This window comes from Petaurus breviceps, unplaced genomic scaffold, assembly GCF_028583685.1.
Source record: "Petaurus breviceps papuanus isolate PSGF00001 unplaced genomic scaffold, PetGlider_PUasm1.0 90977, whole genome shotgun sequence".
Classification (NCBI taxonomy): Eukaryota; Metazoa; Chordata; class Mammalia; order Diprotodontia; family Petauridae; genus Petaurus; species Petaurus breviceps.
Window position 1 is genome coordinate 10,260,761 of NW_027187391.1, and position 20,023 is coordinate 10,280,783.

Sequence of the window (20,023 nt, forward strand, 5' to 3'; positions counted from 1 at the left end):
TCCTCAAGTTCATATCAACTGGTATCTTCACTAGTTAGATCAATCCCCTTTCCTCATTAATATTCCCAAGTTAGAGAACTAGTAACTACTGAATTCATTTTACTGACCGCAGATGTATAACCCTCCAGAATCTCAAAATGGTGGCATTCCTGTAGCATGCATGCTATATCTGTTTTCCTTCACTTTGTCAGAGTGTCCCTAGAGATTTCTGACAGCTCTGAAGCCCTTGCTTAACTATGCTGAGAATATAAATTCCCAGTAGAGTTTATGACTGGGTAACTCTTGTTTGTTCTGGTAATATTAGCTGCTGTCATTCCTGGGACTAGAATGAAATACCAGCCACTAAGGTTACACTCTATAGAGTGGTACCATACTGCCCCCATGGAAGCAGTCCCCATGGTCATTAGGCCATACCATTTCCCAACTTTGCTGAAACCACCAGCACTTGAATTCAAAAGAAAAGGGACTATCAAGGACACAATTTCTTGCAATTTGTAGCAGTTTAATTGAGCATTTTCCTGTTGTGGGGAGGACCACACATGGAGAACTATATGCTCATAGTCTATAAGTCCTTAAGAGTTCACATTAGAAATAGGGTTATATCTCTTTAAGAGAAGCTGCACCTGCTTTTTGCCTTTATGGCAATTTAAGCATAATATCAGTCTCAGATTAATGAGAGAAAAGGTCACTGTCTGAACTCTGGAAGACAGGTGTAAAACTTAGTTAATAGTTAAGTTGAGTAGTACAGAACACCTATATTTACTTTAAGTAAAGAAGTTGTTTGCAAATCAAAGAGGAAATGCAGCTGAATTCAAAATGAAACTTATAAAAAATGTAAGTGTCTTTCTTTGTGTTTTTTTACGTGGGGAACAAAATTTAAAACATATGAGCCCTTCCTATTTCAATATATTAAAAGAACTGTGTGTACAACCTGTTCCTCATTTTTCATGGAATTGTGTTAAATATATACTCAAAACATATTTATGATTTTTAAAAGTATTTGTATTAGATAGAAATGAAAGCAAAATAACCAGATTTAAGTGGCATCTGTATCAGTATAATCATCTTCAAAATCTGACCCCTTCCTACCTTTTCAGTCTTCTTATAACATAGTCACCTCCACATACTCTTCAGTCTAGTGACACTGGCCTCCTGGCTTTTTCTTACACAAGACATTCCATCTCCAGACTCTGGACATTTTCCCTGTCTGTCCTCCTTACCTAGAACTCTCTTCTCTCCTCATCCCCGCCTCCTGGCTTCCCTGACTTCCTTCAAATCTCAGTTAAAGTCTCACCTTCTGCAAGAGGCATTAATTTTAATTCTTTCCCTCTGAGACCCCCTTCCCCAATTTAATATTATATAATATAAAATGAAAATAATGCTAAATTTTCAAACAGAGTCCCTATTTATATAGGTTTCATTTTATTCATCCTGTAAAAGTAAAATCACTTCCCTGCTTAGAGGTTTAACATGATGATTCAGTATCCCTGCACACATTGGATAAAACCAGCAGAGAAGCTGCACAGATTAGTTCTGTTCTGTACCTGAAATCTTGCTTGGTTTCTGAAGGGTAGGTTCACAGACAAAATTGTGCACTGCCCAGCTCTCCATTAATAGAAGCTTAAATATTAGACTATATTGTCATTCTGAAAACATTTGTAACATGTCTTGATTTTTCCTATTATTAATTAAACTTTTACAGAAAAGTATTGAATTGGATCATAGTGGTTAAATCATACCACCCCCTGGGCTATCTGGATCAGAACATTACAAACTATCTATACCTAATTTGAAACTTTTTGACTTTCCAATTGCCAAAAGCTATTACTTCATATTTTCTGTAATCCTGCTACAGTATACAGTACTATTATGGTACCGGAACATTTCAATGGTTTTATTTATTCATATATATGTATTTTTTTTAAGTAAGAATTTTTTTTCAAAATTTTACAGTAAAATCTCATTCAACTCATTTCATAATAAATCCAGGAGCCCACATGTACTATTTGCATCCCAGAAGAAGCAAATTATTTTCAGTAATTCATCTGCTGCAGGAAAAGTTTATAATGTGCCAACAGGATTGAATATACCTTCACAAAAATCATAAAATGAAACCCATTGCCATCCTCTTCCTGTGTGCTATTGCAGGGTGGGGAGGAACTGATAAACTTCAAGGCTTTATTACTCAAGTCATAAAACAACTAGTTTTCATTTTCAATAAAGTTGTAACTCAGAATAAGCATATGTATATTTTTAAAAATCCAAATTTACATGCCAAATGGTCAGTCATCAAACCTTTATTAAGGTCTGGGCACTTTTAAGTAGCTAACATCACAACGATTAGATAACTCAAGCCTTTAAGCTTGTTTCTAAAAAAAGGTGGGAGAAAAACACATTTTAGATTACACTTTGGGTATGTTTTATACTTTTGTATAGTACTTATACTAGCATTTTTAATCCCATAAGTTTGCAGTTGTTTCCCTTTGTTTAAGATTCTTTGATTTACTTAGGTGACCTACCCCTTGGTCAAAGAATATGTGTAACTTAATTCTTCTTATAACATTCTACCATATTCTGAGATTTATTTTTTTTATCAATTTTAAATCTTGCTTTAAATTTACTAGAGAAAATAAATTCTCATAGTTATTTATTTTTCTTCTAAGCTCTGCCTTTTCATTTTTCCCAATGCTATCATCAGCAAATTGTGCTTTTTCAGTTTCCTCTTACCCTTTTAGGATACTGAATATGTGGGTTGTACCCTCCCCAAAGGTATCCTTGTGGCCTCTGTAAACACCAGCTCACATCTGTGGATTCACTGAGGGACCACTGACCAGAGGGAGGCAGCCAAGCTTCCCAAAGTCTCAAGGTTAGGAAGAGCTAACCAAGAAGACCAAAGCTATTTGTTTCCTAAGGGCACTCATACTGACTACAGAGTTCTCCCAGTGTAGGCTCTTTGTCAGACTGATAAATTGTACCTTCCTAGACTGGCTGCTCTTTGCTTGTTTATGTGGCTCATTCCATTCTAGGCCTAGGTCAGGGTCAATATCTACCAGTTCCTACTACTTGCTAATATTTATATTGAACTTGATTGCAATGTGCTTTAAATAAATTATTTCATTTGATCTCAAATTCTGCCTCAAATACAGTCTGGCCTTTGGCTATTCATTTAACCTTTCTCTACCTCTGTTACCTCCTCTATAAAGTAGAAATAATAATAGCACCTCTCTCACTGGATTGTTGTGAAGATCGAATGAGATAACATATGTAAAGCACTTTGCAAACTTTAAGACACATATAAATGCTATCATTACTGTTATTATCATTTCTATTAAACATCCCCTTGACACCTGATCTCTCTGTACAAAAGAGGAAAAGGAGGAAAAGGCAAGTACAGACCAGCAAAGACATCTATGGATTATAAGGAATTTTCTGTATTCTGTGGAACATATAAAAGATACTTGTAACTGAGGATACTTTATAAAATGTTTTCCAGGTAACTATCTGCAGGCTTTCAGTAATTTTGCCTGCATAAAAACCTCAGAGCTTTTGCATATGCTTTGCTACCAAAACAGATTTCTTCTGCCAGGTCTTTATGCAATAGACTTTTTAACCTAAATATGCAATTATTTCTATTGAGTTTCATTTTATTTTTGTCACTTAACATGCATTCAAATTGTTTTGAATCTTGATTCTGTCATTTGTGATACCAGCAATCTCTCCTAGCTTTGTGACATCAGTTGGTCTGATAGACATCGTATACATACACATATGAATATATGATATGTCTGTCTATGTAGGTATGTATAGTTACATATATCTTTTTCCAACTCATTGATAAAAATGTTGAATTGCATAGATCCAAGATTGTTGCGATAATAACTTTAGCTAATGGTAATTTCAAAGATAGGTTATTCTGCTTGTTAAAATGCCTCAGGTAGACTGCCAGTGGTCCCCTATTAACAGTTTCCCAAAAGTCTTAGAGCAGCAACTTAGATTTTGGGGACTCTCTGTATAAGGAAATCCTTTGTCTTTTAAGACATAAAGTTTATCAGATATGTTTTTTATGTTAATCAGTAAGTTCATTTTTACATCTTATTATTTAAGAATTATTTTGGATATGTATCCTATGTAAATTTTACCCATATATAAAATTTTATGCTGCAATATAAGCGTTTTTTTTTAACAAATTATGAGGGATGACCAAAAAATTCCTTTTTGAAATCAGTGTAACACTTGATCATTTATGGAAGGTATTTATTAGCCCATAGCAATGAGTGAATAACATTTATTAAGACATCTATTAAGCACTTTATATGTGCAAAGCATTGTGAATAAAAATAGAAAAGCATAAGACTGCCTGCCGGCAGTGAGCTCACATTCTAATGGGGAAAGTTACACATATAGGAGTTTTCAGTAACAAATCTAATGGGACAGTTCCATGGTTCTTACAGTATATAGAGGTAAATGTTGATGATAATGCAACTTGAACATCATTTTTACTGATATCTCTTTCTTTGAACCATTTTATAAGACCAAGAACTTTGGTATCTAGAACCCTCTTCTATGTGATGGCTGAGTGACTGGGACTGCAGTCCCTTCAGAAATAATTGCCAAGCTGCATCTTCACAAGGGGTAATGGCTTCAGGATCTGGACTGAGCTGGGAAGAGGACTGGTGATCTCTGAGGTGCTAGCATTCCCTAAGATCTTAGGCTTACCTGACCGTCAATGGTTAATGGTTTGTGTTAAAGAAGTTGGGCCCTTTCTTCCCAGGGATTGCTCCCCCCAATAATAGCTACAGGGACCAGGCTAAAAGCAGGGCTGGTGGTTTGGGGGTCACTGCTGTTCCCAGGGTTCTTGGGTTCAGGGTTCAGGCTGTCTCCATCACAATCTGATAAGAGGTGGTGGTCTAAGTGGTGGTAGTGGTTTGACTGGTCTAGTACATGCCACTTCCTGTGTTTCCCACAGGGTAGCTTGCTGCTTCAACTAGTCTGTCTCTTCCACCTAAAAACCAAAAGTTAAATTGAAACTATAATTGAATTATCTAGGAAACTGATTGCTTTGGGAAGTTTGGCAAATGGAAACTTTAGGAATGACCAGTGCACTAATATATATAGCCAGCCTCAGACCAGAACAGAACAGACCATGTTTCACATCCCATCCAGCCCATCATTTCTGATCATCTTCTTGAAATCTGCCCGCCACGCCCTCACCCCACACTCACCACCTTTTTACTTGAAATAGTAATCAAATCAATACCACCATTGCTTCTGGTAAAGTCATGTCAGTCTGCTCTTTATCCCTGCAACTTCCCAGAACACAACACCCTTGCCCTCTGTGTTTTGTCTCTCCTATAAGACTGTGCTTCTTGAGGATTGGGACACTGTCCTATTTGGATTTGCAGTGTTTGGCATATAGTCAGTGGTTAATAAATGCTTTGCTTTCATTGTACTATTCCACAGTTTGTTTACATGAATGCCAAGATAAATACACAAGACTTTCAACTCCTGTGACACATTTCATCATGCTTTTTGATTCTCCTTTCCTTTTCTGCCTTTCCCTAGTTAATAGATGGAATCTTGGTGAAAATAGCTAGAAGAGCAAATACTAATTCAATATATTCTTAGCATAAACAGGTAATTGGGTCAAAGATCGATGACTGAAGATAAAGTGCGACACATTTTAAACCATAGAAAAAATGAAACTAGATGTTATGTGTTTTTCTTGAAACCATCATAAGATTTTCCCGTTGCCCTCTCACTCTCTCATAGTTTCTAATGCAAATTTGGAATCAACTTTTCTGAAGATATTTTTGAATGAGAACTTACCTAAACAAACATGGAAATTTCAATTCAGATTCAGAAATGACCCATTTTTATAATCATCTTCATCTTCTCTCCATTTGCTTCCCTCATCACTATCATCACTTCTACCCCTAGTTAGTGCTTATTTGGGACATTACACTGTAAAGGACAGTGAAATTTCACTGAGTATAAAGAAGTCTGACAGTAAAAAGCAGTACTCTTGAAAGGAAAGGGTACTGCTTTTTTTTCCCCCACTATATTTATTTATTTAAAATACAGTGTGATAAAATAGAAGAAAAAAAAACACCCTAGTATTAATGTTGTGAGATGAGTTCAATGTGCAAGTTCTGTATTTTATGCAATATTGAATAGCTTAACCATTTTCTGTCTCTTTTCTCATATGTAAAGTGAGAAATGAAGATAATTTTTACCTTTTCATTACCTACTCCTTTGAATTGTTTTAAGGAAAGCTATATGTAAGTCATTAATCTCTATGTAAATGTACATTATTTACAACTATGGCATAGTATAATACTGGAGACCGTAAATTTCTGCTACCATTTGTCATCATCAGAAAGCATGTGCTAAATGACTCCTGATTACTTCAAGCATTTCTTCTGCTACCATGCCTGAAATTTCCACCATCAAAAATCACCCCTTAGTTTTCTGAAGATGCATAAACTGCTAACACATTCCACTCTCAGTCAGTCAGCAAGAATTTACTAAATACCTACTCTGTGCCATATACAGACATAAAGGGAAAAATAAGCTTACAATAAGGAAACAGCCAGATGGCTCAGTGGATAGAGTGCTGAGCCTAGAGTTCAGGAAGACCTGAGTTCAAAATCAGCCTCAGATACATACTAGTTTTGTGACCCTGAGCAAGTCACTTAACCGTTTTTTGCCTTAATCCACTGGAGAAGGAAATGATAAACCATCCAGCGTCTTTGCCAAGAAAACCCTATGGACAGGGTTATGAAGAGCCAGTCTTGACCGTATGACTAAATAGCAGTGTGTATAAAAGAGTATATACAAGAGACATTTATGTGAGGGAGTGGCCCTGGCAGCCAGCGATCAAGGACGGCTTCATGAGAAGGATGGTGCTTGAGAAGGGATTCTAAAAGGTAGAAATCAGGAGGAAGTACATTCTAGTTTGTCTCCAGTACAATGACATGGATATGAGAGATGGAGTGTTGAATGTGAGGAACAGCTAGCTCCAGCAAGACCAGTTTTACTGAACCATAGAATAATGTTCAATTAGGTGGGAAAAGTAAGTAGAGGTTTTTCATTTTCTTTTGTGGAGGTTTTTTTGGAGGTAATCAGTGACTTGCCCAGGGTAACACAGCTAGTAAGTGTCTGAGGCAGTATTTGAACTCAGGTCTTCCTGACTCCAGGACCAGTTGCTTTATCCTCTGCACCACCTAGCTGCCCCTGTGCAAGGTTTTAAAAACCATACAGAAGAGTTTATATTTTATCTTGAATGCAAGAGGGAGCTCCAAGAGTTTAATGAGTAGTGGAATGGAATGATCAGACCTGCCCTTTAGGAAAATCACTTGGGTAGCAGCTATGTGGAAAACACATTGGAGAATGAGCTTACAACAAGCATTTTAAACTTTAAAGGATGAACTTCAGCCTTCTAATATAGGTTACAACATATTAGTTATTCCTCTCTAGGTGTGGTAATGGATTTTTCAACTATATTAATAGAGTAGTTAGCCTTTTATTTCATTAACTGCATTGAATATTTTTTAATTATTAAAATACCATACTTAAGTCAGTGACACTAATTAGAAGTCTATTTTAATAGTCTAGATAAGAGATGATAAGGACCTGTATTCACTTGGTTGTCACATGAGAAAAGAGAAGGGAACAAATGCAAAAATATGTTATGGAGGTAAAAACAAGACGTGGCAACTGATTGAATATGTGGAGTGAGACAGAATGAAAAATCAAAAATAAAGCTGAGGTTGCAAATCTAAGTAACTGAAAGGATGATTATACCCTCACCAGAAATAGAGAAGATCAAAAGAGAGGTGCACTTAGGGGTGGAGGTAGATAGAGTTCTATTTTGGACATGCTGTGTTTAAAATGCCTACAGTACAATTAGAAATATCCAATAAGCATTTGGAGACGCATGACTAGAGTTCAAGAGAAAGACTAAGGCTGTACTTATAGATTACAAAGTCATCTGCATAAAATAATAAAACACATAGAACAATTTACTTGCTAACTTAAATACAAATAGAAAAAGCATTTCATAAGCTTCCATTCTTTGTAGAACATTCTGTTAGAGGCTTGAGGGAAATACAGATTTTAGTACATGAACACAGGTAGTGATAATACCCAATATTAAGCCCATTATTTAAGAATGTGCTATGTGAAGTTTGAGGGAAGAAGGTCCTTACTTACCAAAAGGAATAGGAGCAGCTTCTTGGAGGGAATGGCCATTGAAGTGAGTTTTAAAGAATGGGAAGGGATTCATTAGGTAAGGCAAGGCAAGGGTGTGAGGGCATTATAGGCCTAGGAAGAAGCCCTCCAACAAAAGCAGAGGTAAAGAGCATGGTGAATAACAGAGAAGCAGAGAGTGACCTGGTTTGACTGGAACATGCATGGAGGAAATCAAAGACTGGAAAAACTGAGATTGTGGAGCACCTTATATGTCAGACAAAGGAATATATACCTTATTAGAGAAGAAAGTATAGAAAGCAGAGCAATATCATCCTGATCAACTTATCTTAATGATATATTAACTCATATTGTTACCTAGCAGAATGGATTCTATTGGAATGCAGCTAATTATTAATCAGTTTGTCAGTTTAATCATTTAATTCCACAAATATTTATCAATGCCTGGTATATGCAAGGTATTATAGGCACTGGGGGATGCAAAGACCCACTCCACCCCCACAAAAAACAGTCTCTGCCTCCAAGGAACTTATATTGGACTGCGGCATTCTTTTTGTTTTAGGAGACAGATAGAGGAGAGGGAATTGTGGTTCTATGAAAAGAGCACTGACTAGAGTTAAGGGAATGCATTCAGATCCTCCCTTTGATGTTTATTACCTAGTAAAACTTGCACAGTCTACCCACTTGCACAGGGGATATGGAAGAGAGGTGATGGAGAGTATAGAGTTAAGGATAAATGGGGTTATAAACCTGGATGACAAGGAGAATCAAAGTAGTGTCAACCAAAATAAGGAAGCTTGAAGAGGGGTGGGTTTAGTAGGAAAGATAACAGGTTCTGTTTTGAGCAGGTTGAATTTCAGATACCTATAGCACATGCAGTGGAAGAAATTTTGCATGATGTTGATGGTCCATTATTACTAGAGATCAGGAGAGAAATGGGAAGTAGATAAATAGATTTTAGGAGCCATCTTCATAGAGATGATACTTTAATCATTCAGCAAACATTTATTATCTGCTGTGTGCCAGACACTGGGCTTTAATCAGTATTCACTGATGAGATCCTCAGGAGACCAGATGTGAAAAGAGAAGAGGGTCCAGGAAAAAGACCTAGGAAAAATCCACACTAAGGCGTAAGAATTAAGTGGTCTTCTAGGAAAACAATAGTAAGACAGAAAGAAGAATCAGGAGAGAGAAGTATCATGTAAGTCAAGGGAGGGGGAAAGCTTTTAGAGAAAGGGTAGTCAACAGTATCAAAAGCCGTAGAAGTCAAAGAAGAGTGAGGAATAAGAAAAGTTCACTGGATTAAGAAGTTAAGCTATTATTATAATAAAGAGAATACTTTCATTTGAAAAGTAGGGTCTAAAGTCAGGTTGCAAAGTAATGAAAAGTGATTGGCTAGTCAGGAAGTAGAGGCATCCAGTAAAGATGATTCTTCCTAGTAGTCAGCCTTTGAAAGGTAGAGGAGCATAAAGGTGAAATTTTAATGGGAGAAAAGAATCAAGTAAAGGGTTTTTTTTAAGGATAGAGTAGAACTAAGCATGTTTTGTAAGCATATTGAAAAGAGAAAGTAGTTAAGGAGAAAATAAAAGTAAAAGAGATGGAATGATTGATTGGACAAGACAACTGTTGGAGGAGATGAAAGAGAATGGGCATCAAGAGTAGAGGCACACAGGTTAACGTTGGCAAGAAAAGGCACCTTTTTCTCAAAGCTTTTTTACTCAAAGAGTATAGGAGAAAATGAGTAAAGATATACATGAATATGTCTGTTGACTGAAAAACAGATGAACAAAGTACAACTTACAAATTTATAAATGATGAATGTAATAAAATTTAGAAACCCAAGAAGAGTTGTATAAACTGACACAGAAAGAAATAAGCAACACCATAGGACCACTACACAAAATGACAACGATTGTAAATCTCAAGACTAAAAAGAAGCTGAACCCTGAGTTATTGTAATGTCAACACTTGGTTCCAGAGAAAAGATAACAAAACATGCCTCCCTCTCCTTGAGGTAGAGACTCTGGGGACAGAATATTCTTGTCAAAGTCAGCCATTATTGTTTTAGTTAACTGTTTTTCTTTGTTAGGAGGAAGGATTCACTTCTAGGGGAGAAGATGGGAGTAACACATCCAGAAATGACCATGATATAAAAACAAAAGGCCTCAGTATAACTTTTCTTTGGAAGTAAAGCAATTCTGAAATATGGAGTAGAGATTATGGAGAAAAAGAGCTCAGTCTGTGTATGGATTTTGTTGTTGTTGATTGGTTCGTATTTTATTTGTTTTGGGTTTTTTTGTTTGTTTGTTTTTAGTAAAGTAGATGAGGAAATTTGCTGACAGAATCAGGTGAAGACAGAAGTGCTCAGGACTTAAGAAAAGATATTGCTGCAACCATTGAAGAGAAGGGGATAGTCCTTTAGAGGTAGAATGAGTTTTTTCTTGCAACAGCAAAAGTCTGGTTGAACTATGATGATATGAATTTGTTTTGGACCCAGTTGGCATTGGTGTATGACTTCCTCCATCAGCATATGTAGAAGCAAAGAATATACGTGGTGAAGGTGATCCAGGGTTGAGGACTGGTAAGACATTTACAGAATTGCTGGTGCCAGGAATGCTGTATGAGACCCAGAACAGGCCAACAGTAAACATTTGCTTGTATTTCCAGGGTTTCTGGTGGCTTGGGTACTATGGGCGTATGCTTTCAATTATGTCTGGGAAAAAGCCCTATTAGTTCAGTTGGGAGAAAGAGTTGTAGGTAACAGTAGGATGGATGGGAAAAAAGGACTTGAGGGTTTGGGTAAAAGGAGGTCTAAAAGCTGTGGTTTTTATGTCACCTGTGACCTTGAGAAAGGAAACTACAAGCACCTGCCACACTTTAAACCATACTACCCACATGCCACACACAGATGTTTGAAGAATGGAAGAGACAGTCAGGGATTACAAGTGAAGGAATAAGAAATAAAGGTAAATGTGAATGTCCTCCAAGAATTGGTGATAGACTTTCTGCTATTCGTTTCCCTTTCACTTAGTGAATGAATCTTATACATTCAGTGGTTTCATTTAATACCAATATGCAGATGATTCAGCAATAAGTAGCTCTTTCACTATAGATGGTAGCAAGAATCATCTCCCTTCAAAGTCATTTTTATTCCACAGTTCGCATCATCTAAACCCTATGTGTGACTTGAATTATTGAATTATATTCTTGAATCAAATATGTTGCTTTAAATTCCTGGTCATTGAGTAGCTGAGGTCTTGGTCCCTGCATCTTCTTTTATATCACAATTTATATCACAATTCACATTTCTTGAGTCAGCAAAACAATTTTTCAGGATGCTTCTTCCCTTTTTTCCTTATTTCCCCATCTAAAAATATTCCTTGTTTAAGCTATCATGGACTTGCATACTACCTGAATAGGCCCCAGAAAAATAACAAGCAAAAAATTTAACTCACCTATATTTGAATCCATTTTGGTCAGCAATCAAAAAGTCTAGTCTCTTTGCCAGCCTATGTCTCTCCTGCCATTCTGCTATTCTCCAAAAACCTTTCCAAATTAACTATTTAGCTCTAGTCACTCAATGATCATTGTTTCTTTCTTCTCAAAATGTAACATTTACATATGTATCATATATATAAATATATATATTTTAAATTACCTGCTCCTTGGATTTTTGTGTTTCTCTGCTTATGTTATTTGTATTTACTGATGTTTTATTTTTGTTTCTTCCTCTTATATCTACCACTATATCTCAATGGTTCAGTGGGCAAAGGGTCTGAACTTAAAAACCTAAATTTAAGTTACAGTTCTTCTGCTTACTATCTGTATTCCCTCAGACTGGAAACTTTGTCTCTAACTTCAGTTTCCTCAGCTTTAAAATGACTGGGTTAGATTTGGTGTATTCCATTCCAGTTCTGAAGTTATGACTTAAATTTCCTTGAGGATATAGATTATCTTCAATTTTCCTTAAAATTTGAGACAATTCAATGTTCTCTTACCCTCTGGGAACTCATTGTTAATGGATTTACTGATCACTCTTTCTGAAAGCTTATGGGGATAGTCCCAGAATGGCAGAGTAAATGCAGGAACTTACCTGAACTCTTCCAAATTCCCTTCCAAACAATTATAAATAACCCCTCAAATCAAATTCTGGAGTGGCCAAACCAAAAAAAAAAAGTTTTCAATGAAACAGTGTTCCAGCCCAAGACAACTTAGGTTGGCAGGAAAGGTCTGTCTCACTGGGGGTGATGATCAGGCCTGAAGTGCAGTGCAACTTGGGCCATGCCCAGGCAAACCAGTAGCAGGTTTTGAAGATGGTTATATCAAGTGCAGCAGCAGCTTCAGGAGCTCTTAGTCAATAGAGAGTAAGGGGGTCAGACAGCTGGTCAAAAGGAGATTACTGGGGGACCTTTTCTGGCACTGGGTACAAGACCCATGGCACTGCCCATACACAATTCTGGGTCACAGTCCCAGGGTGAGGAGAAGCACTAGCACAAAATTGTGGCCATAGGGGAGCAAGGTTCTTGTCACAGTTTAAGGACAAAGAAAAGTGCATGTACCAGAGCATAGACCAGGAGAGCAATGACCACACCTCTTCTTAGATCATAATACCTTGGAAGAACAGAAAACTTACCTCCAGAACTAACTCTGAAAACAGCAACACAAAAAATCAGAAACTTTGGACAATACCCCCTCCACCCAGGTAGCAAAGTCCAACTTTAACTTAAAGTTGAAAGTCAAGAAATAGACTAGAAAAGTGAGCAAACAACAACACAAAAGAATCTGACCATAGGGGCAGCTAGATGGCGCAGTGAACAGAGCACCTGCCCTGGAGTCAGGAGGACCTGAGTTCAAATACAGCCTCAGACACTTGACACAATTACTAGCCATGTGACTTTGGGCAAGTCACTTTACCCCAACTGCCCTCCAAAAAGCAAAAAAAAAAAAAAAAAGAATCTGACCATAAAAAGTTAACTATGGTGACAGAGAAAATCAAGACATAAAGTCAAAAGAAAATAAAGTCAAAACAGCTCCATGCAGAGCCTCAAAGAAAAAAAAAAATGAATTGGCCATAAGCCCCTAAAAGAATTCCTGGAAGAGCTAAAAAAGGATTTTTAAAATCAAATAAGAGAGGTAAAGGGAAAAATTGGGAAAAGAAATCAGAGTGATGAAAGAAAGTTACAAAAATGTCTATAATATGATAAAAGAGGGCATAAAAAAGTACTGAAGAAAATAAATACCTTAAGAAACAGAATTGGCAAAATGGTGAAAGAAGCACTGAAGCAAGAGAAATGCTCTAAAAAGCAGAATTGACCAAATGGAAAAAGAGGTACGAAAGCTCATTGAAGAAAATTCCTTAAAAATTAGAATTGGGCAAGTAGAAGCTAATGACTTCATGTAATATGAAAGAACAGTAAAACAAAATCAAAACAATGAAAAAGAATAGAAGAAAATGTGAAATCTCTCATCAGAAAAACAACTGGCCTAGAAAAGAGATCAAGGAGAAATCATTTAAAAATGATTGGACTACCTGAAAGCCATGATCAAAAAAAGAGCTTGTAAGGGGTGGCTAGGTGGCGCAGTGAATAAGAGCACTTGCCCCAGAGTCAGGAGGACCCTAGTTCGGTTCCAGCCTCAGATACTTAACACCCACACAAAAAAACTAGCCGTGTAACCTTGGCCAAGTTACTTTAACCCCAATTGCCCTCCAAAAGGCCAAAAAAAAAAAAGAGCTCATACATCATATTTCAAGAAATTATGAAAGAAAACTGCCCTGATATACTAGAACCAGAGGGTAAAATAGAAATTGAAAGAATCTACAACCACTTTCTAAAAGTGATCCCAAGATGAAAACTTCCAGGAATATTATGTCAAATTCCAGAGCTCCCAGTAGACAATTTTGTAAGTAGCCAGGAAGACACAATCCAAATATCATGGAGCCACAGTCAAGATAACAAAAAATTTAGTGTTTTCTATATTAAAGGATTAGAGGGTTTGGAATATGATATTCTAGAGGTCAAAGAAGCCAAGAATCACCTACCTAGAAAAACTGAGTGTAATCCTTCAGGAGAAAAAAAAATGGATATTCAATAAAATAGAGGACTTTCAAGCATTTCTGCTAGGTACCTTCATCTATATCCAGTCCCTGTCTGCCTATTGGTGGAGAGGAGAGAGAAAAAGAGACAGAATCTGAGATAGATAGATAGATAGATAGATAGATAGATAGATAGATAGATAGATAGATAGATAGATAGATAGATAGAAAGAATATATGTATATACATAGATATATATGTATGTGTATATAAAATGAAATTAGTAGAAGATGCAAGGTCTAGATCCAGTAAAAAGGAAGAGTCAAGATAAATTCAAGAAAGGTAGGCAGTATCAATAAATAATCAGAATATTGAGAAAATCTTGAGGTGTATGTGAATATAAGCTCTGTTAATCACTGTCTTAATATGAAATGAATGAAACTATCATCTAATTGTGAAAAAGATAAGAAAATCATAGTATTTGAGAGTTGGAAGGGACCTCAGAAGTCATCTAGGCCAAACTACACAATAGAAAACTCCACTACAAAAAAATGATCGTTTACTCTCTACTTAAAGAAAGCCCTCCATGTTAGGAGACCCCCTCATATATGAATCATTCCACTTTTGAACATCTCTGATTGTTAAAATGTTTTTTCTCAACTCACAAAGATCTTTCATCTCATCAATTTAGTAGTTTACTCCAGTGATGCAGATCTCAAACCAGCTATGCCTACTCATCCTGTCCATGTCTTCCCAAAACTCACCAAAGACATCCACCCAGTGTGCTAGAGATCTTCTTTCCTTCCTTCTGACATCACTAAAATATCTAAGGAGCTCTACCTGTCCACCTATTATCCCTCACTCTCATCATATGAACATCTCATCTTTTTCTTTCATACAGTTCTTTCATAATATCTTTTGCTCCTGTTACTCAAGATGCCTCCTTGCTTCTATGTTTTAAACTGCCCTCACCTGCCATGCATCTTTTCATTGCTGTCTGGGTGGTACTCATCTTTAGTTCTTTGTAGGCAATAATATTTCAGATCTTACTGCTATATCCCATCAGTAAAAATGTTTGTATTGAAAAATGGAAAAGCCTGGAATCAGTAAAAGTGTTTTAAAACTTCCCAAAGGCAATCCAGCAGGCTCTCCTGTTTGTTTTCAACTCTGGACCCAGCTCAGTGTCCACCTATATTGTCTGATCCAAATATACAAACTATTGAACGAGCTATAGAATACACCCTTTTAAAAGCATGTTGAAATCTAGGTAATAGACATTCTTCATCAATTTGGTCTTTCTTGAGTGGATGAACAGACCAAACTCCTTTGAGTGATCACAGAACTCTCCAAGAAGATCCTGTACTGTCTTTGGCTTGTTGCAGTCAAAAGAAACAGGAGCATTTGGAGTACCTTACCATCAACAGGCAGTTGATCTTCTTAGCCAGAACACTATGCTAGGTCTCCTCTATCACAGTGGCAAATACTTTTGGCAAGCATCTACTTCATTATTTTAGGCCTCACTAGATGTTTGTTATCAGGGGGTTATTAAATAGAGTTTCTTCTGTTATTATATTACCAGGAATACTGAATGATCTTGATGTGTGGATAGGAGACACCTTATTTTAAAAGAGCCTGTAATGTACCAGTCTGTCTATTGAGTCAAATGTTTGTGGGGTTTTTTTCCATAATCAATTAGTATAATCAGTTATTACTGATTCTCTACACCTTTCAGTCAATTGTGAGATGAAAAGGAAATAAGAAAGACAATGTCTATTGTTGAATATCATTTTTAAAGCCTTCTTACTCAACGATAAAAGAGATAGTTTCAAAGAAACCTGGGAAGACCTGTATAGAGGAAAGTGAGCAAAACCTAGAGAAAAATTTACATTGTGACAAAATTGAATAAAAGAATGAGCAGCTTTGTAAGACTAAAGAACTCAACTCGATAATCAAACTTTATACTACAGGACCAACAATAAAGAGCTCTGCCTATCTCCTGACAGAGAGGTGATGGACTAAATATGCAGAATAAGATATTTTGGAAATAGCCAATATTTTTGTTTTGACTTGTATGTTTTGTATGGCTATATTTATTTGTTACAAGTTTTGTTTGTTTATTTTCTTTTTTGTTGGGGGAGGGAGTGGCCCACAGGCAAGCTGGGCTAAGAGGAAGAAAAAAATAAATGTTTAATAATCAGAAAAAATAAAATTTGACTTTTGAAAAGTCTGCTTGTTCCCCCACTGTTACCCATAGTGACTTCAATACAAAGGTGAGAAAAGGTAAGAATAGTTTAAGAAAAGCAGCTGAAAGAAACCAAAGATTTTGGGGAGTGACATCAAGCCCAAATTAGTCTCTTTTCAACTTCTACCTGTTGCTCCTCTGGAACCAGACAGAACAAGTCTTCATTTCTCTTCCACATAAAAGCCCTTCAGATACTTGAAGATAGCTATCATGTAAATCCTGAGTACTCTCTTTTCCGATTTAAATATAACCATTCTTTCAACTGATCTTTATATAAAATGGACTTAAGGCCCTTTGCCATCATAATTGCCCTACTCTAGACATGTTCTAACTTATCAATATTCTTTTTGAATTGTGACACCCAGATCTCAACCCCTAGTACTCTAGGCAAGATTTTACAAGGGCAAAGTACAATGGAACCATCACTTCCATATTGCTGAAATTCCTGAAATCCCCCTGTTATTGCCTCCCATATCCCAAATGATCATTTTAATATTTTTGGATGCCACAACACACAGCTGACTCTGAGCATAAGGCCAACTATAGACCCCTTGGGGCATTCCACTGGAAATGTTTTGCCATGATGACATTGAACCGTTAACAGCTACTTTCAGATCTTGCCTTCCAAATAGTCTGAATTCATCTAATTGTATTACTAATCCCTCTATCTCTTCTTCTCCAGAAGAATAGTAGGAGATACTTTATGAAAAACTGCTAAAATCTGGGCAACTGCATCCACAGCATTCCCTTCATCTACTCGTTTAATAATCTTATCAAAAAAGGAAATGAAAAGCTATTCTGGCATGATCTATTTCTTGAATCTACCATGATGGCCCTTTGTAACCACTCCTTTCCTTTTTAGATATTTACCAGCTATCTCTTTAATGATATGTCCTAAAATCATCTCAGGAATTAAGCTTAATGAATTGTAGTTTGCAGATTTTGTTTTCTTCTTTTTTGAAGATGGAGACATTATTTACCCTTCTCTATTTATGATGTTTTATTAATATATGTATATATGTGTGTGTGAGTAGTAGCTTCACAAGTAAGAATTTATTTTTATTAAAAAAAACTAATTCAATCAGATTTTCTAACTTGTGTTCATTTAGATCATAATAATTAACTTCATTGAAATCAAATCCACCAAGTTTTCTTGAGGTACTTCCAGTGAGTGAATTGTTATTTTAAGAATAGGTCCATTCTTACAAAAGCCTCTCTGGTGCAGCTTTACTTGTTACTTAAGAGTTCATATTTTCTGACTCTTCTAGAATTAAAAAAAAGAGAGAGAGACCAGATCAGAAACAATGAGCATATTCAGGTTTTAACTCAGCCTCTATTAACAAACAAACTGTCAATTGAACCTAAAGATTTAGGAAAACCTTCTTGAAAGTGCCGTCTGTAACTTCCAGTTGCAGTGTGAGCAACAGCCCGTTGGACAGATAAAGATATTTAATTCCTTGAGTCTGAGTATAGTAAGAGTTCTCTTTTGTGTCACTGGAGATGAGCCAAGACCAGTCAAATGAAGCTAACATGAGGGGTAAAGAGCAGATTCTCTTCTTCATACTTAGAATATACTATCTTCACAACATGTGATTTTGGATTATATTTTATATCATATTCACAAAGAATTGCTGTAAAAACAGTTCCATAAACTAGGCCATGAAAACACCAAAGTTTTGGTTTACTTGATGTCTCAGAATTCTGTTCTTTTAAAGTAAGGTGTCTCTGAATAAAAGTACATGCTCTTATTTTTCTTCTAAATCTGTTTTAACCCACTCTACAGAACCCTGACAAATTGTCTCATAAATCTGTAGTTTAGCTCTTTGATTTGTTCCAAATGCTTTAGAAATATCTATGAAGAATGTATATATAGTTTACTGGCTTTATCAAGACCTAGTTTCATTAAAATAATGATGATTCCTTGCAACAAAGTAGGTGAGTGAGAGGCCCAGGAATAAAAGGATTTAATCAGTGCTAATCATAAGATGGAAAAATGAGCCTTTAAATATAAAGCACCCTTATAGTCAAAGTCCAGAGGTCAAGTCAAGTTCAGAATAAATCCACAAATATCCCCTACAGCATTTTCAAGGTGATTATTTGGCACAAAAGAACACATAAATTATAGATAGTAAGTTTAGAGAAAATCCTTATTATCTTATCAAGTCTTTTATCTTTGAGAAGATTTCCTTTGTAATGTCAGTGGAAATACTAATAAAATAGAAGTATTATCTAATCACACCAAAGTCACCAATAAGGTAGCTTTTCCCTTATCCAATGCTTGCTGCTTAGAATTTACTTTGCTAGACTTTATAGTTGTTTATAGACAAATACACAGACTTTTAGATCTAGAAATATTCTTAAAGATCACAGGATTTAGTGCCTGAAAGGGCATGTAGTTAATCTCTTTAGTTCAGTCCCCTCATTTTAAGAATGAGGGAACTGAGACCTAAGAGGTTAGTTTATATGCCTAATGTCACATAGCTACTGTCATTGACAGAACTACAAGCTAGATCTCTTGATTACTAGTTAAATGCTCTTTCTGCTATGTTACCATCTTTATTAGATTTATGTCACAAAAAATAACTTATTGTTCGGATTTACATATTTGGCTTAGTGTCCAATTAATGAAATGATTTTTTTTTTCTTCTAGAGTGATGACTCTCTGATATCATTACCTAAAAGGATAGGAACAGATAATTCATTGCCAGATCCAGAGACAGTAAGTATTACACAAATATTCACTTTCCAGGTTATCTACTGTCATTTGGCTTTATTTTGGGGGATTTGTTTTGTTTTGTTTTTTAAGGGAAGTTATTATGAGACATTGTGGCATAGGAAAAGAGAGTTGGCCTTGGAAGTTGAAAGGCCCGGTTTCAGGTTCTACCTGTGATACATTTTAGATTTTGTGATCCTTGATAAGTCACCCAACCCCTCAGTGCACCAGTCAGCTCTCTAAAATAGAAGTTCCCCACTCAGGTATGCCTATCCCCAGGAGCCATGAGGAGCTTGTACAGAAGATATGTTTATTTATGAAAGTTAATGATTTATTTCTTATGTGCATCTGTATGGTGCATTGAGTTGGGGATGTGAGGTTTGAGATTTGGGGTTCAAGAAAATGGAGAGCCATTGCTCTTAAAGGACTCAAAGTTGCAGAGAAGATGCCAGTCTCTATTGGAAAAAGGAGATTCCAGCACTGATCAAATTTGGTCCATCTGTTCTGAAGTGTAATTGATTTACAAATTTTATGATCAGTATTCATGAAAGAGAGAGATACAGCCTAGTCTAGTGAATAGAATTGAGGCCTGGTAGTCTGGAAGGCCTCAATGTAAGTCTTGCCCCAGGCAGCTCTCTAAGACTCTAAGTGACTGAGGAATTACAGATCAATAGAGGTAAGGTGGGATCTTCACACTTAACAATAATAAGATGACAGATCCAGAAAAAAAAAAACATAGAAGTAGGCATATGATTTGTTTTTGCTACTCCCTAGCCTTAACGTTTTTACTGTTTGTCAGGTAGAAATATAACCAACTTCACTTTAA

At 36.2% G+C, this 20,023-nt stretch overlaps 1 protein-coding gene across 7 annotated transcripts in view; it reads left to right on the plus strand.

The window, feature by feature from the left end:
• Nucleotides 1-20,023, plus strand: part of AHI1 (Abelson helper integration site 1) — a 259,337-nt gene that overhangs the window by 178,725 nt on the left and 60,589 nt on the right. For 6 of the 7 annotated variants that reach the window (XM_069077308.1, XM_069077310.1, XM_069077307.1 and 3 more), the window contains one exon: nt 19,135-19,203. In XM_069077308.1, coding sequence (XP_068933409.1) covers nt 19,135-19,203 — 69 coding nt within the window. Of the gene's footprint in view, nt 1-19,134; nt 19,207-20,023 lie in introns of those variants that run through there. The other variant, XR_011166306.1, reaches the window with a different exon arrangement.